Source organism: Desmodus rotundus, chromosome 8, assembly GCF_022682495.2.
Source record: "Desmodus rotundus isolate HL8 chromosome 8, HLdesRot8A.1, whole genome shotgun sequence".
NCBI classification, from domain to species: Eukaryota; Metazoa; Chordata; class Mammalia; order Chiroptera; family Phyllostomidae; genus Desmodus; species Desmodus rotundus.
This window is the reverse complement of record NC_071394.1, coordinates 57,401,325-57,423,408: the sequence shown is the minus strand read 5'-3', so window position 1 is coordinate 57,423,408 and position 22,084 is coordinate 57,401,325. Positions and strand designations below refer to the sequence as shown.

The following is a 22,084-nucleotide window of genomic DNA, read 5'->3' as shown; positions in this document are numbered from 1 at the left end:
CTGAAAATAACTGTACCACGCAGGTTGTTTTAATTGTGTAAAAATGATATCTGGCTTACTGGCTCATACTTTATATAAAACTGACCACCTCAATGCAACTTCATAGTGTATAAATGCAGATGTGAAATTATCCAGCAGATGTTACTCATTCTTTAAGAAGTCACTTTACATATGTGTCCAAATATATAAATATATTTTCTTTTGCTATTAACTTATTTGCATAAGGGATGTGATCAGATCTAATTGGAATCATTTCAGAGATTCATTTATTACATAAATTGTGAGAGTAACAACTGTAACTCACTTAGGAACAACAGGCATGATTTTGAGAAAGAAGATACCAGTTACCTGAGGTTGCTCTCAGCTGCTGCTCTGTCAGGTCATCCTCACAGGTCCTGGCTCCCAAAGACGCAGATTCTGCAGAGAACATCAGAGGGAGAGGTAATCAGCTGTGCAGTCATAGACAATATCACGGGAACCCAAATTTGGCTTTCGATGAGGTAAGCATCCAGTGGAGCTCAGGGGAGCCTCTAGCACACCTTACAACCTAGTAAGCAGTGGTTAGCAAGATGAATCCATACAGGGATGAGCTTAGATCGAATTCTCAGTGATCAGCAACACACAACACAATGATATAGATCAAATATGGAAGCAGGAAAGGCTCATTCTTATTTTTACCTACTAGATAATCTGGCTGTGCCTACATTACAAGGCTATGTGTTACAAGGACAATAACACATTACAAAAATTATGAGTGTGCTTTTATTTCTTTGTCAAAGTAGCAAAAAAGGGAAAAATATCAATATATGGTAGCTGATGTGAGCTCAAAAAGAAGCACTTGAGAAAACCTGAAGAACATGTCCACATCATCAATAAACCCACATCTGTGATCTTTTTCTGAGCTCCACAGCCAAGTACCAACAACAGCCTATCTTGCTAAACTCAACCTGAAACAACACAAATCACTATTTTCATCTGACTTCATGCCTCCTTCGCATTCCTTATTGTAGGAAAATTTAGAAAAAACAACTAGACCTCAGAAATCACCTCCAACACCGCATTCTTTCTCCCCACTGCGTCATTACATGCTCTTGGTTCCACTTTACAATGCTCCCTGTCACATGTGTTTCTCTAATCCTCCATCATCTTCTCATTCTTCGTGACTTCATAGCCTCCACAGCAATCTCCTCGGCTCAAAGTCCATGTCTTCCCAATTAATCTCTCATAACATCTGAAGAGCTACCTTTCAAGAACGCAGAACTGCATGAGTGCAGTCATGGCTCTTCCGCTTTCTAGATATGGGACTCGGTATATCACTTTACTTTTTTAAGGCTCAGTTTCCTCATTTGCGAAATGCAGCTACAATTGTAGAAATAATCAGCAAATGCAAAAGAAAATAATACAAATGCGATATGGTCTTCCAAGTGAGAAAAGGCTGAATCTTATTGAGAGATTAAAAAAGGTGGTCAGACAATTCTTACACCAACAAAGAGACTCATGTTTATCTAATATTTCTAGGCAATAGCATCTCTGCTTGATTCTGAAGGCTTTAATTAAGCAAATAATTAACCTTGAAAATAGAAGTGCAACTAAGGCACTATTATTGCATTTACTAATTGTTTTTCCTGCTCTGCACAAAACCTTTGGCCTTTGATGGCAACTTGTCTAAAAATAATGCAATCATAATAAACGCCCAGTGCCCTCCCACCACCAGCAACAAAAATCTGTTCTCTTGTAACTATCTCTTACATTTGTCTTGAAAGGAAGAATTTATTTTTAGTCCTTGCTTATAAATCCAGCAGTAACTTACAAATAGATCACAGTATTGATGTCCATCCAATATGTCACTCAACAAGCCCATCTTCTTCCTTGAGACTCCTTGTCTTTATCTTTTGATCAATGTTGTTCCTTTTATTTTTAAAAAAATTTAAATGTCTTTGTTTTCTCATGTTAAAGTCTGATCCCACCCTCAAAACCCAAAGCAAGTGTCACCTCCTCCATGTTCCCATAGCAATTAGCTTGTTTATATGTATGTGACAGGAATTAGTGTCTGTTTTTGTTATAATTGAAAGAGCTTTGAATTTAGAGCCCTGAGGTTCTGAGATGCTTTACAAAATTATCACCTTGAGATTCATCTGTTTCAAGATATAGGATGTACATGTTTCAGCACTTATCATGATGTATGGAGGTAACTTTTTATATGATCCCTAAATAGCACCCCAATTATTTGTGATTTCCTCAAAAGTTTTCCTCTTCATAGATTCTCAGCTAAAGACAGAGTGAGGCATACCAAAGTCACCCAGGACACTTTTACTTAAAGTGCTAATCTACACCATATATCCTGAAACAGAAAAATACCAAAAAGATAGTAATTCCTGCCACATATGTATATATGAATATGTATATAAAACTGTTTCTTTCTACATTGTCTAGCAAAGAAATAAACAATTTATCAAAGAGCTCTATTACACACACACACACACACACACCCCAATGTATTAAACAGACTTGTTCAAATAGGACATCAGTGGTGCTTCAGCAAGCTGGACCAGATGACTGCTATCTTCAAAAATACATGAAAATAAAATAAAACAATGACAACTTATTAAGTTTGTATGTCTGCCAGGTACTGTGATAGCTATTCATATACAAACAGTCATGTATTCTTCACAATGAAATCATGAGGCATTTATTAATCCTTGTTTTACAAATCAGGAGACTGGGGCTCAGAGTTTAAGGTAACTCACTCTGTCCAGGTCTCCAAGTGTGACCCTGACCAAGCTTGGAATGAAACCCAGGTGGCCTGGCATAAAAGTCCATGAAGTTTTAGATGTGTCCAGTTAGAATAACACAATATTCAGGAGCCTGTAAAGGTTTCCTGTCTTTGTGAAGCCCAGAAACCAAGTGGGAAATAAAACAAAACAAAGCAATCATTTACTAGTCTTGTGAAAATTCTGATATTTCATAAAATATGTACATTCTTTGAATATAAAATGTAAGCAAATAATAGTTTGGTACCAAATGGAAATCATTTCATTTGAGAGTGATTTAAGAAAATGTACAAAATGTCAAACCCAGAAACTGTTATTTAACCTCATAAATTAGGTCACGTGGCACCTGAAGTCTGCTCCAGTAAGAGTGACTTTTGCAAGTAATTTCATCAATGAATGTCGTTCCTATGCCACTGAATTTTTTTTTAGATCCTCACCAGTGTTGCTCCTTTTATACAAATAATAAAATATTTTAATAAAGGAGATTTAGCTTATCAAACAAACTGGTTAATCTGCACTTTTCCGTCAATGTAAAATGAATTGTGTAAAACCTAGCAATGACACATAGCATCTTTCAATATTTCACTCTCATAATTGCTCTGTAATAACAAATCTGACTGCTGTTAACATGGTCTGTCTCTTTGGTGGGTGATTTAATTAGATTACTAATTTGTGTTCTCTAGCACCTGACCTTTCTGGTTTAATGCTATTAAAAATAATACCAAGGACAATTTATCTAGCATTCTACTATATTCTGTCAATTTGGTGATGATCACAAATTTGAAAACAGTACCAAATTACTCTGTTTGTTAGCACAATGTCTGTAGCATCTTTGTGGAATAGCATATTGATCACCGTGAATATCACCATCAACAACATTTTACAGATTGCTTGCTCCGTGCCAGGTATGACTGATGCTTTTCATGTGCATCAGGCCACCCCAAGCAACTGGGGGAGATATGATCTGAACCTACACAGCTTTACTTCAGGGATAATTCTCTTAACCACAATGACATACTGAGCCATACATTTAAAATTCTAAAAGTTGCTTTCCTCTTAATTCCACAATTATTCCTCATTTCATTTTTTTTCCATCTCAACGGCCTGAATTCTGCTAGCCCTCTATGCCCTTAGCCTAAGTCAAGTGGTTCCATCTCCCAAGACAATGCTTAAAACCCACATTTTGGGAGCTCCTCTTCCTTCTAATTGATGAGAATGGGAGTTCTCACAGCTCTCTCATTTCCTTGCATTGCAACATTCCCCATAAACTATCCATCTCATTTCTCCTTCTCACCTTTCCATTCCCTTATATGAGTAATATCTATTCCGGTAAATAAACTGATAACTTTCAGGCATCTAATCTTAGTTCAAAAATCAAGCTCTCATCTTCCAAATCTTTTTTTTTTCCTGCTAAAGGGAGTAATATTTTTTTTTAAATCTGACAGTCAGGGGAATATCTGGAATTTTTATTTTATAAAACAGTCTAGATACATAAACAGAATTCTAAGTTTAAGGTTTTTTGGGGGGGTTTTGGGAATAAATGCAATCAAATCTGTACCTGATGATTGTAACAGCCATATGCTTTTTATATACTTATCAGAAAAATTTGGGAAGCATTTGGCATAAGTTCAGTATAAAATGGAATTTGTAAAACAATGGGTGACTATTTAAACTGCCAAGTATTTTGTTAGGACAGTATTTGTCTACAAAAGTTCCACATCTCACCCCCTACCACTGATTTGTTAATGCATTAAACAATAAGGTGTATCATTATTTTGAGCAAAATGTTTAGCACATAAAATATATATAGCCAAACAGAATAAATATTAAGACAACTAGCCTAAAGTGATAAAGAGAAAGAAAAACATGTTCTGTATCCTGTATCCCAGGTAACATTCTTAGTTCCATTTCACTTTGATCCATTAAAAAAAATGATCTCAATTCTCACTTTTAATTGGAGAATTCTAAAAGAGTTCACAAGTTTCAATAATCCTCCTCATCTCCCTTTTATTGCCCCTCCCACCTCGAACATAGCTTTGTGACTCATTGTAAAAGGATGTTTTACAGACTCTGTGAATACAGAAAAGAAGATATTTGCAGCTCCTTCAATTTCAAAATAATGAGTGAACATTTGTTGGAAACCTGTTAGATGCTAAACATGTAACATGTATTTCCTTACTCAACCCTTGCAGTAAATCTATAACAGGAAAACCACTGCTTTTAGGGAAGAGATGAGACATAAAAAGTCAGTAATTATTTTCTAAAGGCACAGAGCAGCAGCAGACATAGGATTGGGACTGAGTCTGTCTGGCTCCAAAGCTCTGTACTCTCCTCTAAACAATGCTGCCTCCAGGCAGCCCCCAGGACTCCTGGGCCAGGAAGTCTAAAAACTTTGAATTTCCCACTTCCTAAAAAAGGCAGCCCAAACTCCTTCAAAGAAAAGCCATCAAAACAAGATCAATATTTAGAAGAACACATCAAATTCAGCATGTATTACCATCTTGGTAATTTACATTTTAATAAAGACCTCTGAACTGGCTTGTGCTCTGGAAAAGCAAAGCCTGTTTTCAGATGGGGCAAGTATACAATTAAAAATGGTTTCAAGTGGTCTTCTCCATCCTTTTCCTATGAGGACACAAAGAGTGCTCTTCTCAAAAGCTGAGCAACTCAGCATGCTACCAAATGGTTCTGAGTAACCAAGCAACGTCATCTTGTGAACCCTCCGTGCCTTCTCTTAAATTATTTCTCCTAGGCAGTAAGAACCTGAAGTGCAGTGGATGTTCCAGTATCAATTCTCTGAGTGGGGCAGGATTTGTAATTTTCTATTTTCTGGAAAAGTTAAGTGCCTTTGCCCTGTCTTGCTGGTTTTACCCAGAAGTTAGTTTTACCTAGTAAGGGAAGAGGTATCTCCTGGGGCCTATAGGCCAGGAATGTCTGACCACTTCTTTCTGCTTCTTGAATCATCTATGACCTCACTGTAAAGGGACCTCAAAAGAATTGTTCCTGATATCAATTAGTTTCAATAAATTACTCATACATCTTTTTACTGTCTCATATTTAAAGTACTCTTATAGAAATATTTTCTTTAAATTTGCTAATTCCTAATATATTTCTCCATGTAAGATTTTGTTTTATTTCTGATAGTTTTTAAATTGAAAAATTGGACTTTTATTATCATAACTTAGGAATAATATCATGTTCACATCTATCAACCAGTTGCCCAGTTACTGAGATTTAAGTTCTTATAGGACTTGTCACAATCTCTCTCTATGTTCTCTACACAGATGGGTATTAGAGTATTATGCTTAGTGACATAAGTCAGATGGAAAAGCTCAAGAACAATATGATTTCACTCATAAATGGGATCTAAAACAAAAAGCAACAAAAGAACAAACAAAAATGAAAAAACATTGTGTAAATGTACCGTAGTTTTTTGATCCACTCATTTGCTGATGGGCACTTAGGTTGCTTCCAGCACTTAGCTATTGTAAATTGTGCTGCTATGAACAATCTAACAATAGCCATAGGGGAGGGGGAAGGGACAGTGGGGAGAAGGGTTTTCAGAAACTACTATAAAGGACACATGGACAAAACCAAGGGGGAGGGTGGAAGCAAGGGAGGGAGGTGGGTTTGGCTGGGGTGGGGGACAGGGGTGGGGAGAAAATGCAGACAATTGTAATTGAACAATAAAATTATTTTTTTTAAATGAAAAAACAAACTCATAGATAGAGACAACAGCATGGTGGTCACCAAAAGGGAAAGTGGGTGGTGAGAGGATGAAGGGGGTAAATGGGGTCAAATATACAGAGACAGAAGAAAACTACACTTCAGGTGGTGAGCATACAAAAGAATATACAGATGTGATATTAGAAAGTTACACCCCTGAAATTTATATATTAGCACTAACTGATATTACCCAAATAAATTTAATTTAAAAAATGTCTAAAACCATTTTCATTCTCTAGAGTGGTGCGTTGGCTTTTCAGGTCTGCTCATCAACACAGGAAGCACCTCTGTCCATACACAGTTCCCTCCCCCACACAACAATAGCTTTTGTTCAGGTGAGCACTGGCTCTTTATACCCTTTGCTTTCTATCTCACAGCCAGTTTTTAATCCGTAAAAACCTCCACCTTCTTCTCCATAGTTTGTGAATAGACTCATTTAGTTCATACTTCTTTTAAAGTTTTTTTTTTTATGATTTTATTTATTTTTAGAGAGAAGGGAAGGGAAAGAGAAAGACAGAGAGAGAAATATCATTGTGTGGTTGCCTCTCGAGTGCCCCCTATTGGGGACCTGGCCCGAAACCCAGGCATGTGCCCTGACGGGGAATTGAACCATCAACCCTTTGGTTTGCAGGCCCATGCTCAATCCACTGAGCTACACCAGCCAGGGCTTAAAGTAATTTTTTTAATAAAAAACGAAAATGTTTATCCAGTAGTGTGTCTTTATCACTATTCCTTTAACTCTTTCGAAGACGTCTTACAAGGGTATTGTTTACCCTCAGGGCAGTTCATTTCTTTGTCTCCATGTTGTTTGGTTTTCAGAAGCCTCTATACCTGCTTTCACAGTTTCACTGGGAAGACCTCTGCAATGATAGGTACCTCTCCTCTCCTAAGACAGCATTTTTTATTTTACTTACTGCAACAATTAGAGAGTTAAATCACGTTCATCATTTTTAAAAATTGTGTCCTGTGATGTGTAATGATTCCACAATTCCCACGATTTGATTTCAATCACATTCTGTGAATTGATTGGGCATACTTCTTTTGAATCATTATTCCTGAAACCATCCTTCACTCTTGCTGTGGAGAACCAATAACAGTCAGTTTTTAACTATTTGAGATTCATTCCCTTTGCTTAAAATTTTGAGTAAGCAAAGAGAAAAGGTGAGTCATCAGTGACACAGAATTATTTACTTCTGCTATGTTATCTGGCCTTTAGAAAGCCTGCACTGCTATAGAAACTATTTCTTTAGGAGAATATTGACTATGCCTAAGCATAAGCTCGTGCAGGGGAGAGGGCGGGGGCGGGAACTATGTAGGTAAGAACCAAATACACTGGGGCTGCAATCTCACCTCTGCCATTATCTAGCTATTTGACAGAGCAAGGTAATTAGCTCCCCCGAAATTCAGGATCCTATATGTAAAAATGGGGGAAAAAAATCACCTAATTTCAGAGAACAATAAAGTTAATGAATATAAAACATCTAGGACTGAATAAGTAGTAACTGTACTCATGTAATTTTTCTGTGGCTTTGTTCTATCCTACTGAATATAAGTTATTAAAAAAAGGTTTGGTATTCTGGCCTTTTAGATTATATTCACATGTAACATGTGCCCTGTCCATCAAGATATTTTAGAAATAGCAAAAGTTAACAAAACTAAACATTGGTTTTCTGAGCAATTTGAAAGTTGCTTTTTTAATTCTTAAGCAAATTTTACATAGGCTGCAATAAAACAGGTATGTGAACCAAGTTTTAAAAACTGTTCAGTCCACACTGGTTTGGTCATTTACAAAAGTTACAGTGAAGAAGACAAACTCTGAATTAGGCAGTGACAAACAACCCTAGTTTTCTCTTGCAAGAGAGAGATCCTCCCCTCCCCACTCCAAAACCCCACCATCGGCCTCCAGTTAGAGAAAACTTAAGGAGAAGTCGCAATCTCAGAATGTGCAGGACTGCAAATGTGGCAGTCTCCAAAACCCAGAAAATCTCCGCTTATACACAAACAGTGGACTTGAGTCATTTTCTAGATTATTCCTTACATGCAGTCATCTGAATCACAGGCCCTATTGAACACATCATCAAAGCAGAAAACACTTGTTTTTTTTTTCTCCAAAGCAATTCACAGTGAAGCAAAGACATTATTTTAGAGATTTCACAAAGATAAGTCAAATGGGAAATGTGTGACAAAGGAATTAAAACTCTGGCTTCAACAAGCGTAAATTTAAACAGAGCTCTTAACATCTTGGAGCCAGTCTTCTCATCTGCAAAGTGGGGATAAAATGATGCCTTCCATTTGCTGCACCAAGTCAGTGTAAGGATGAACTGGGAGTTGTTATCACTACCTCCACCTGACCATACACAACAAGGAAATTAAGTTTTGCATGACACTTTCTAAAAATTTAATGTCTTCACTATGCTGACATGAAATGCACCACTACTGCTTTTAATAAATTATTCTATACAGTTATATATATGTGGGGGAAATTATTGCTTCCCATGTGCAGGCTTATTTATTTTGTGAATTATATGTGGCCATAAAAGAAAATCCTCAGATGACTAGATCGATTCTTTTTATCAACACTATAATTGTTGAAATAAATTTACCATTATTCTAAGATGCAGAAAAGTTTCCTAAATTATATGTAAACAATCCTTGGATTTTTCACTGTTTGGAGTTTTCCACCTTTCACCACTTTAGGAAAGGTCAAATTTATATAGTCATATGCCCCAAATTGCACTTATGAGAATTGACCTAGGCAATGATGGATACAAGCATAAGTGAAATAAATCTGGAGAGGGAAAGTCAGTGAAAGTATGCTTAGTCCCAGAAAAGGAAGATTAGAAGGGCCAGGTTGGAGCCAAGAGTGAAAAATGTACTGTTGGAACCTGCTATGAATTTTCAGGACAATACTTATGTATACCCATGAAATGTTTATTTAATAAATCATTCATTAATGAGCAAACAGATTGATGAGATTTGGCACATTGCTTTCTTTGGACTGTATTAGCAGAATAAAAAAATGGCTTCTGAGACATAGCCAATTTTTTCTTCTTCTTTGCCTGAATGTAAGAATTGGAAAAGGATCCCTCAATTCTGGCAAAGTGGAAGGTTTTAGCAGGGGACACCATGGTCACATCTGCACCTTTGGGATGCTGTGCAGAAGACAGAATAGAGGAGGGCCTTGTTATAAAAAGAAGAAAAAAAGCAAACTGGAATATACATTGTACTTCAGTCTATTACTATCTAGAAGAAATCATAGTTAAAGAATAGTGATTACACTGGAGAGAAAAGGGAATGTCAAAAAACCAAGATTCGGGTGAAAGAAAAGATGATGAGCTCAATTTTGGACATGAATTAGAGAACAGCTGTTCAGTAAACATTTAAATTTATGGACTTAGATCTTGGAAGAGAAGTCTAAATTGAAATTATTTGGAAGCAGTAGTAACTAATACTTGAGTAAATGACACTTTTCAGGAAGAACACATAGAGTGTGGAAGATGAGGGTGGAGGACAGAACTCTGGGGAAGGAAAATTAAGAAGTGGTTCTAAAGATTACTGAAAGGTGATAAAAGATAATGATGGAGAACAGGAGGTAGGCACAGGATCCTGGAAGTATTGGTAAAACAGTGGGCAAAGGAAAATAACTTCCGCAGAAGTTTGAGGCACAAGCGTAAAACTACACAGAGAAGTCAGGTAAAACAAGGCACTGGTGATATTGTGAGAGATCTTGGACCAAAGAGGCAGTAAAGAAACTGGTGTATATTTAAAGGAGGAATAGATAGGACTTAACAATGGGTTTCAGAAGGAAAGTGAGAGAACAAGAAGAATCAAAAATGATTCCATTGATTTTGTGTCCAAGAAATTAGAAAAATGGAGATGCCATTTACTGAAATGAGGAAAAATATAGGTGGAACAATGGAAGGAGGAGGTTTGGAATCTATAGTTTGGAACATATATCCAAGGTGTCAAACAGGCACATAGGGGGTGGGGGTAGAGAGGGAAAGAAGGAAGGAAGGAAGGAAGGAAGGAAGGAAGGAAGGAAGGAAGGGAGGAAGGAAGGGAGGAAGGAAGGGAGGGAGGGAGGGAGGAAGGAAATGACAGGGAAACTGACATATAGATGGCAGTGTAAGTCCTTGAGCTGAGACTGAATAAGATGATTTAGATAATGAGGGTCCATGACTGAACCTAGGAGATACTACTATGTAGGGGCACATCAAAGTAGGGAACACCATGGGCAGCCCACTCCAGCAAGGAGAAGTATTTTATCATTGACATTGTTTGGAATTACCAGTGCATGATAAAAATAATAATTAAACAGGCTAACTTGTAATCAATTTTATTACCCTTTTAAAATTCCCTATAGGGAATGCTCCCTCTTTATGCCTGCACTAGGGTGAACACTCCCTCTGCTCTCTCCCCAGCTAAGAAGAACCAGTAAGGATTGCATGAGAACAGTCAGTGAGGTAGGAATAGGTCAAGAGAGAGTGGGGTGTTGAAGGCCTAGTGAAAGAGACGTTTCAAAAAGAACGGAGAATCAATATGTTGAAAGTTGCCGGTTGGTCTAGTCAGATGAAGACTAAGAATTGGTTATTAGATTTGCCAAAGAGCAGGTACTCAGAGTCCTCAACTGGAGCTTCTTTTGTGGGGAGGACAAACTCTCCCTGAATATGGGGAAAAGACAGAATGAAAATGAAGGAGAGATGTCAAGTGTAGAGAATTATCTGGTGAGTTTTGCTGTAAAAAGAGTCACAAAAATATGGTAGTGTGTGGAGGTGGATGTAGGTAGCATCATGGGAGAGTTTATAAGAGGGGCAATGGAGAGAATGTTGGTATGATGATGGGAATGAACTAGTGGTAAGTGAAAACTTAATGATGCAGGAGAGAGAAAGGCCATGAACAATGGCAGAGGATAGATGTGGGTGTGGATTTTCAAAGAGTAGTGGAAACAGGGATGGAAGTCAAATTATCACAGAAGAAGCCAATAGAAGTCAGTTTAGGATTTACTAGTCTCACAGATGTTGGAGATTAACAGGGTCATGAGAAGAATTGGGGAGGCAAGTTTGAAGAGTAGGAAGTACAGAAGAGAGTAAGGGGGGCTCCAAATGAGGGAGACTGGTGTAAAATAGGGACTAGGAAAGAGGATGAGACAGCAGAACCCATTTGGTTTTAGCACATAAAAATATTTCCATTGTCTTCTTTGTGATACACAAAGACAGAAATCAGTTTTGCTGAGTAATGATTTGACTACCATTGTGTCTGGCTATGAGCCAAGATCACAGCTTTTTCACTGTAGCTATTATGGAGGTCATATAAGCAATAAAATTACATCAACAAAAATGAAAAACCTTGCAGAACACAAACCATTCCCTATTAAACTCTTCAATTAAGCTTTATGGCAATACTATCACATTGTATTTTTAACAGCATTTCTAAATTTGATTGAAAACTTTTATACAATACACATAGCACATGAATTTTAAGATTCTGGTAAAAGAGGATGAAAACATCTCAAAAATGTGTGGTGATTTCGGCCATTTGTTGTCACGACTCACACTCATGATCATCACTAATGTAAAGGGTGACATAGAAGCTGCAATCATGTGGCCATAAATATCTTATGATTAAAACAAACAAAAGGTAATTCTGTAAAAAATAAATATATCGCTATTCTAAAATACAAGATAATAGCGAGTAGTAGGAGAAACTGATCTTTCATAAGTGTGGACAACGCACAAATGAGGACCAGAAGTCAAATACAAAAAGGCACACAACAAACAAAAAGCCAGAAATATGGTCACCTTTAAGAAAATAAAAAGTATGGTGTGGAAGGAAAATATAAGGAATCTAGTGGTAAAGAAAATGAATAATGAAAAAATAATCAATTTTTCTTTTTATTTCGCTTCTACAAACTATAAATAAAAACATTGCTAATGTGGTAATTTGAGCCTAGTGCAGAATTCTCTTTTTGAGCATTTTTAAAACACATTACTAAGGATGTAGGAAAAAGAGACATATATGTTGGGTCCAATAAAAATATGTAATATCAGAAAAATTATATCTTTTATATGGCTAATTTTTATCACCTGTCCCATACATTGCAAATCTTGTTACCCTGGTCCTCGCAACAGTCCTCAAAAGACAACAGCTAATGTGTTGCCCCAAATGCTTGCCAACACTATTTCCAGAATGAAGAAAACTGACCTCTAATTCACAGGAGTTACCTGGGAATGTGCAGAGCTGTATTTGCTTTTGCAGCCACACTATGAATTGTTGAGAAGTGAACAACAATTACAGTGTAATTGAATTCAGAGATATTCACAAAATTAGAATGTAAGCAGGAGAAGCCAAGTGGAATAAATTTCATTTGTTACATTTCTGCACCCTGCCTCCTCTGTCTGGCCTCTAAAGTGTTGCTGGGTATTTATGGACTGGAATTCCGGCACTTTGACTTCCTTCTTTTGCCAAATGCACAGAGGCAATCCTATCTTGTCCTGAAAATAGAAAAATGAAACTCACCTAATTGATCTCCAACAAAATGTCATCTACTAAGACTGTTTTACCTCACCTGTGAGCAGTTCAGCTCGTGACCTAGTTTTGGGTTAGTTTTCATTCATGTATTCAAAGAGTATCTATTGAATACTTATGATGTGCCAGGCAATTCCGATACTCACATTATGAAAATACAATGGAGCCACTTAAAGATATTTCAGTTTAATCAATCTTTTTCACTTAGAAAGGTACAAAAATGTCTGGACTTACATTGTTCCACATTCCATAAAACATTCTCTGTATACTTACTCAGCACAAATGATATTAACAGGCTAATGTAAATACAAGCTCTAAATGTTATAAAGAAAACAGAGCACCTCATGCTGTTTTATCGAAACTACAAAGCTTCTTTAAAAATCATGATGAAAAATGACTACCTTATTTTTGGACCATAAGACGCACCTAGGTTTTAGAGGAGGAAAATGGGGGGAAAATCCCGCTCCACTGTCGCCTCCCACCCCCATGCAAGCCAGGTAAGCTACATTTGGACTATAAGATGCACCCTCATTTTCCTCCTAAATTTGGGGGGGAAGGTGTGTCTTATAGTCCGAAAAACACGGTACCTTTTTTCACTTAAAAAAAAAAAAACTTTATGAAAAGCATTACTTCCTTTGCCTACTAGTCATTTAAATCATTGTGTCTGAAAGGGGAAAAATCATGCCCCCTTCCCCCAGCCCACTTAGCTGAGAAGTTGTGCCAGTCATTGAACTTCAGAACTTTAGCAGAACCCTTGACTCCTTCCTTGTTTATTTTTAGTCAGTCAGTTTGCATGGTGGACTTATTTTTAATGCTCTTTTCTACTTACTGAGAGTTCCCTCTGCAATACCCCTTAAAGTAGCCACCACAGTAATCGGCTTGGAATGACTTCCTGCCGCCAGGGCCCACTGACACTATCCCTCTAACATACGGCTGCCCCTCATGTTTCCTAAACACCTCTTCACTGATGGCATATTATACTCAAAAGCTTTGGTACCTTCTCATTTCCTGCCTCATCAAATCTGAACAACTTTGCTTAACTTTCAAAGGCTTTCATAGTCTAAATTATCTAATTTTTGTCTGCTCTTCTCCTAAATGGCTGTTTAGTTTCTTGCTTCTCAACACAATCTTATTTTTATTCATTCCTAGGTCTGAATCATATCACTTCCCTCTTTACCCTAGGCCCATGACTAAATAAATAGATGCAGAAGTAAACAAATAAAACTCAATTTCATATCCCAGTTCTACTCATTCTTTATGTCCTAAGACCTGCACTAACCATAACAAGCCCCACAAATCCAATGTTCCTCTAAACAATTCCGAACTTGATGAAGAGCCCTAAAGTGTCATAATTTACCCGGCTTCTTGTGTCAAGAACATTGAGTTTGTCATCTAGGCAGTTTCTAAACTCTTGAGGGCAGGGGACTTTCATTCTTCCTTCTCTCACAAGCCCAGGCCACATGTGATACCCAGAGCTCTTGCCAATGGATTCCTCAGCAATCATGGAAGCAAAAGATCAGAATTCTCCAGGTAATAGAGTCTCTTTCTCCACTTTAGTCTGACTCTGACCCAATTAATTAATCAAGTATTTGTCACATTTTTATTAGGTGTAAGTATTTGATATCCTTTCTCAAAGGTAAAAGAGTTTACAATCCTATTGATCTAGGCTGAAGAGGAAGACATTTGAGGTATATGCCAGCTTTGCCAGCAATCTTTCTTCTTTTCCTTCTCACATACCACTGTTAACACCTTGTAGAAATGACTCACTCTCCATTGTTTTCCTTTTGCTAGTCCCTTTTTGTGCCTGCCTCGTAAATATAGAAGTTGTATGCAATTAATTCTTTGAAGCCCAAGCACATTCTTGTCTGAAACAAAAGCTCTTAAAAATGAAATAAGAGTATACAATTATTGTGAAATGGCCATAAAATCACCTCCCTACACTTCCCTTGAGAACCATGGTCAAGGAGGATGTGGCTGAGGTCTAAGATGGACTGTTAACTTGACTTTTAATTTTATGAACTATGATGGGTTGGACAAGAAAATATCTTCAAAGGTCAATATCATTTCTGTAAATGGGAAGAAGACAGTGTGAAAAGACTGCTCTGAACAAGGCTTAAAGGAAAAAAACTGAGCAAATATTAACAATATTTTCTCAATTTCTCCTTTTTTTTAAAGGGCTTTTCTTTTTTTTAAGTGAGGAAATTGCAGTTAAAAATTATTTTATAGCCCTTAAAATGAAAACATTTGCCTATTAAGCTCTAACGGCCTACAATATTCTATTTGTAAAGCATCATTTGGTCCCCTGCTGTTTCATTTAACTTTAGCTGAACCTTTTTTTATTGCTTCCTAATCTACCCTAATTTGCCGAAATCCCTTATTTGCCATTTCTCAAACTGTTTGTTTACATCTCACTGGAAATGTGTAACAATAAAAAAGTGCTTTAAGGACTAGAAATAATAATCGATTTAGACACATAATCTTACTTCATAACATAAAGACATTTAAATTAGCAGGCATTCACTAAGAGCCCATTAGATGACATGGGCAATATCTGGCTAGAAGATAACTAAGAGGAAAACAACCTTTGGTGCCTTCCAGGAGCTTGAGTCTGAAGGAAGAGACAAAATAGAAACAACCAGCTCTGCTCAGGAAGTGATACTACACAGTAGGAGCCAAGTATTCTTGACATAAAACACCACTAACATGGAACAATTAACTCTGTGGGAGAAAGAAGGATTAATGCACAAAGTATCTTATTCTCCATTGCACCATTAAGTTTTTTTTCTGTTTCAGAGAAATATTTTATAGACAAATGATTAAGAGAATGATCAGCTTTTAAAATCTTCCCATCTAAGTAAAGAGCAGATGCTGATAAAGATACCAAAGTGATGCTGAATTGAAATCAGAAGCTCGGGCTGTGCAGTGACTTTGTAACCCTGAGCAAGTCAGGAAACCACTGGGAGCCTGGACCCATGAGTCTTAAAGATCCTTTTGGCTTCCCCATTATCTGAACATCTGCAATTACTTTGTCAACTTCCAAGTACTTGCTACAAAGGCTAAGAAGAAAACTACTTCATAAGACTGGACAATAATTCACCTTCACTTCAAATATGCTTTGTGTATTTTTATTTTTACTACCCTCTCTTTTCACACTCCCTTTCCCATTATTGTTCCTTTGGTCCCTTTATATTTGCCTAAACTGTAATGCTTTTTCAAGTAAAAAGGAGGGGGCAAAAGTAGGTTTACAGTTGTTCACATGGAAAATAATATGATAATCAATTATAATAATATAAGAATAACCTGTGTTTTGGGTGCTTGCAACTGTCAACCTACTTTTGTCCACCCTGTATGCACATTCATGACCTCCAGGGCTCTAAGTGGACAGCTAATGATACCACACTGGATGTTCTCTCACAGTTGCTGAGACACACATCACTTTCTGGTTCACTCTTATTTCCTACTATGTACTACGCTCACCTTGACATTCTTCCTCTTTCCTTTCTTCTAACAGGAACCAGCTACTTTATTTTCTAACCCCTCTCTACTCTCTTTCTCAGTTACCCATTTTTTTTGAAATCACTGAAGTGGCTTTGTTTAGGCTGAGTGCTTAAGACTCCAGGAGCAGGACTGCAGAGGTGAATCTATACACTACTTCTCTCAAGTTGATTTAGGAAAATCCGGTTTCTCAAGATGCTTTCTTCAAAAATACTAAGGTCGGTAAAAGTTTTTTTCCAAGCTGAAAATGAAGCTTTGTGTATGAAAATTAGAATAAGCTGAAAAGATGGTAGTTGTACATTATTTCCTTTAGAAAATATAAAAATTTTGTTTTGAAGTAAGGTGTTAAATTGGAATAGCTATTATACCCCAGAGAATGGGGCAGTTGTGCCCTTCCCTTTACATTCCTTTGTTGTTTAATTCTTTAGAATCTTAATTGTTTTTTTAATCCTGAGAGATTAAACATAGCCTTGTTAAGAAAACAAAAATGAAACTGTAACCAAAATTTTAAAATAAAGTTAAAAAAAAAACGAATGTGCCTGGGAGCTCATAAGTTAGCAGCTGAACTGAGAGAGAGAGAGTGTGCCCATAGCTTGGATGCCTGGGAGGTCCCCATAGTACAGAGTGAGTGGTCAGAGTGGTGGACTGGCCTTTCCAGGGGTGGGTTAGGGGGCACGTGGCATACACACCACAGCACCGGAGAGCATGGCTCCATGTTCAGAAACAAAAATGTTAGGCACAACTCAAACTATGTGTTACCAGTTTTCTTCCAGGGTTTTTATAGAACAGCATTTCATGCTGAAGAATATTAATAATCTAGTGAAAGCTATATGGATAATTTCACAGGGAACTGCAGGGGACATGGAGTTCCCCAGTCCCAGGCTCTCAGGTTAATACGCTGTGTGCAAATGACCTCCCTAAGCTCCTCAGTGGGTGTTAAGTAACTGAGAAAAATCAATCTACGGATTCCCTGTTATTACTTTAATGTACAACTTTTTCATTTGCCAGAAAACCAAGGGTTAACTTATCTAATTGGGACAGCCACCTCTTTTTAGTTTTTTTAAAAAATATTATTAAAGACAATGTTAAAGAAAAATAATATAAATAAAGAACAAGTAAATTTTCAATCAAAATATTCTAAAAATACTAATTCAAATAATAATTGAACCCCAGAAGAGCTGGACTTGGTCAGCAGCACACTGAGCATTCAATGGCCACTGACCTTTGCCCCCTCTTTTCCTATGACTCTGTCACTTAGTCTGTACGAGTAGAAGCAAATGAATAAACAAATGAGGGTGAATGCCAAACCACGTGAACATGGTCACACAAAGACAAATTAGCTAATTATTAAGGTGAAAACTAAACAGATCTCCCCCTCAAAAGAACGGTTGATTGGACTTTCTACAATATAAAGTCCAAAAGAAATTAACTGTTTAAAAACTGAAATGACCCAATTTTTTAGAATTATGTGCTTACATATTAGCAAGAAATGTAACCCCTACAGCCTAGAAGCACTAATGGACCACACCAAACACTTAACTAAATCCTTAGGTAGAAAATGGTTTATTAAATATAGAATAAATGACAATAAATCACAAGTGTCACCTAGAACACATAGATTATCAGGAGAACATCTGATGTTTCTGTATTATGGCTAATATTAGACATAATTTTGAGAATTTTGGTACTAGACAAATAATACTTTCAGGGCGGCATTAAAATGACAGTATGTAAAGCAGCTTCGTAAAGTGTAGTATGTATTCTACCAAAAGCAGAAATTTTTTTTTATTTGAAAACCAAATTTCTAAAGATGGAAAGATTAAAGAATCTCAACTGGTTTTTAAGTAAAGTTGATTATCAGGCATCCTTTTTAACTTCCCAAGTCCACCACAAATTTTATCACCAAAATACCTAAGAGAAGCATGAAAACACTGTAAGAGATGGTGATATTTTTGGCTTACCAATTTGTGTAACATTCTCTTTTTTTTCTCTAATAAATTTCTAAATGTTCTCAATTAAGAAAATTTGTAACAAGATATTATTGAAGGAAAAAATGTTTTAGAAAAGTTTGGTGAAATAAAAACATAGAATAGATTGAAACCTTAGAGAAGTATTTCAAATCATCTTGAGATGGTTAGGAGACCAGTCACAGTTCTGCTCCACCAGTCCCACCCGCCACCAGTGAATCAGGAAGTCAAGACTTTTCTTAACAAAACACAATACCATACAAGTAAACTCATTAGGAAACTTACTTTCAGAATTTTCACTTTTTTGTGTATAGGCTATTGATGGTGCTAGAGATCCTGAGAAGGGCCATGGGGCAGTTTAAAAATTAAACTTTTAAAAATCATGATAGTACATAATTCTTGCCCCACAGATACCAACTTTGCTTATATGTTCATAATACTTGCCATTTGCAAACATGTCAGTAAAACTTAGTTGGTTCTTGCAGAAATTAATCAGATTGAATGACATCAAATTTTTAAAAAGCACAACACATTTTGCCTATAGTCGTAAATTACACTAACGTGTCTTATAGAGAAAAAATCACTAGTTCAAACACTGTGTATCACTAACTTATTTATCTTCCTAAAATTTATTTCAGACCTAATAATAACTCTTTCTTTTCTTTAACTCATTCAAGTTAAAAGAAGGAGATAGTGCTTAAAATATCATAGATCTCTGAAGGTACTATTTTATTTAAAATAAAATAAACAGTTGACTATTTTACCTAATAAAAATAAGAAGAAAAATAGCAACGTGCTTTTCCTCCAAAGCATACTTTGCTTCTTAAATTTGACTTAACATTACCTAATGCTACTTTGTGTAGGAAGGGTTAAAAACATTCATTTATCAAACATTCTTAGACTGGAATCCAACAACAAAGAATTGTGTCTGTTCTTCATTAGACAATATGAACTGAACCCCGAGTTCCCACTAAGGTTCATAGTTCACAACCAACTAATTACAAGCCTAAAAGTTTCAAGACTTCCACCCCAGGTATCACAGGCTGAAATTCCAGGCCTCTGTGTCATTCCTGGAAACATCTGCAACAGAATCCAGCATTCTTGATAAATGAGATAAGTGAGAGCATTTACTCATTAGATTTCTAAGGCTTATTTATTAACTCATACAGCAAATAAACTGAAAAGTTTTATACCAAAACACAAGATGCAAGTATGCAAAAGGACTTGCCGATAATTTTTCCTTTAGAAATTGATGCCTTCGACATTGCTTATTCAGTGCAATTTTAAACATGATTCTCTTCATATTTGACTCAAATATAAGCTCAGGCTAAAAATAATAAACTCATAGAATTAAGCCTTTCTGTGACTTCAAAGTAACTAAAATATGTGCATTCTTAATATTAACTCTTGTCCCCTCTGTTCTTATGTTCTAAAAAGATCTCAAAATACAGCATACAACTATGCATATCTATGTATACATACACCTAACCTAATGCAGAGGAGCATCTGATTCTATGTTTATGTGGATAATCTGTTTGGGTTTCTTTCCTGCCAAACCACGTCTGGGGCTTCCAGCGGGTCAATGACAGCATACACCTTTGGGTTATTATTTATGTACAGAAGGCCAAACCAAATGTCTGGGTGGGTCTCTAAAGACATAAAATCGGTAGTTTTTTTTTCCATCCACAGGACCCAATTACATTTAAATAAACCAACTCCTAGGGAAAGATTGGCTCCAACAGAAAATACCACACAACCACAGACACTGAAATTAAATCACAGTTGTAAGTTTAGAAGCCACCAACATATTGTTAAAAATAGTCTTTAGTACATCTTTGGGGACACATACACAGGCAGATAATGCACATTAGTAATGAGAAGAAACTTCTCCATTTCTTTCTGTGAGGTGCACCCTTCACAAAACTCTCCAACTCTATAAAAGTTTTCCATCTCTGACTAGTTATATAAAAATACCAGTGGCTACTCTGAGGGTTCCTCTCCTCACAGAGGCAGAAAACCTATCATGTGCTGCTCAGGCTTAACATGAATGAGTCCTTTGGGCTGGGACCTGATTGGTGTGAGAAAGTCCTCAGCTGTGTGATGAGAGTGAGGTTGTAGACTCCTGGTTAATTGAAAGGTTGCACTGAATGTAAATTATAGGATTGCTCCTTAAATATGTACTCCTTTCAGCCAGGTGAAATGCAAGCAGAGTGTGGTGCTCATTCAGAGATGCCTGGTGGTGGCTTTCTGGGGAGGAGACGAAGCCAGGCAGCCATGAACAACTGTAACTTCCATCTCTGAAGGATGGAGAGGGAGGAAGGAAATATTTTTATATAAAACCATATTAAATTTCCTTTTTAAAGTACCTCTATGTATTTCTCTTCCCAATTTATATGAAAAAGTATTAGTTTTAAAACTACAGCAGAACTGGCAATAAATATTGCAGTAACAATTGTTCTTTTATTAAACATTTATTGAAATAAATTCCTGTGCTTTCTCATTTTTTTCCTCTGGTTCCAATATTTATTTATAGCTGATTATTAACATCTGCCAGTATAACAATTTCATCCATACAGAAGCCAAAGGGTACAAAAAGTCACACACACCCTTCTAACGTGACCTGTAGTTAGACAGAAAACAGTTTCCCAGTCACCGCTTGGCTTCCTGTCTGTGACCTCTGAAAAGCATTGGAGGCCAGGGTTAATGGCCTTTCCAATCTCTGTGATAAGAATTCATTTTGTTCTATTACCAGCAGTTATCTGAGGAGCCTGCTGCATCACTTCAGCAGGGTTCAATCAATGAGAGGACCTAATGAAGTAACCAGCTGTAGCTCTATTTCCCTGGCCAGCTCTATCAGACAAATAAGAGCTATCAGTCACATCTTAAGGCTGATCCCAGACACAGCATGTTCACATGCTGCACTCGTATGCATATGAACTGATGATATGCCACCATCTCCCTGAAATCTCTCCTTTGGATAGAGCTCCCCTAACCCTGCAAATGGAATGGGATAAATTCTGACATGTTGTATGAAGAGGTCAATAATGCAAGATTGAAGTAGAGTAAATTTGCAGAAGAGCTGAGTTTATACTAACAGCAAAAAAGTAAAATTATAGAGCATTACAGTTCCGACTCCTGGCTCAGCTATCCTCAAATATTTGCACTTTAGGCTGGTATTTTTCAATCTTCAAAAAGGGAGGGGGGAATAAAATATTATTATTTTCATGTTTATCATTTTATCAATATTATAAGTTTAATGGCAGGACTTGAATTTTGGCTAAGACTTCAGAACCAAAATATAATTATGGTAGATTATTACTTTTTGGTCAAATACCAGTCAATGTAACACCACAAGTTAACTTTGGGTCATTTCATATTAGCTCACATCACTAAAATCACACAAAAACCTGTAAGTTACTGTAGAGATCTATTATTTAAATTTTTAATTTTTGAATTATTAATGTCATTCCTCTCTAATTCAAAACAACATTTGTTAATAAATGCTATTTTCACACGTATAGATTGTAGGAGGGAAAAATCAAAACATTGCACCTTCAATCAGTGGCCTCATAAATGTACTGGACTGTTATTAGGAGTCCT

The 22,084-nt window shown here is 36.6% G+C and overlaps 1 protein-coding gene across 2 annotated transcripts in view; it reads right to left on the bottom strand.

Annotated features, from left to right (window-relative positions):
- Nucleotides 1-22,084, bottom strand: part of ZFHX4 (zinc finger homeobox 4) — a 181,266-nt gene that overhangs the window by 30,157 nt on the left and 129,025 nt on the right. For both annotated transcript variants that reach the window (XM_024578293.3, XM_024578294.3), the window contains exon 5: nucleotides 349-417. In XM_024578293.3, coding sequence (XP_024434061.1) covers nucleotides 349-417 — 69 coding nt within the window. The remainder of the gene's footprint in view (nucleotides 1-348; nucleotides 418-22,084) is intronic.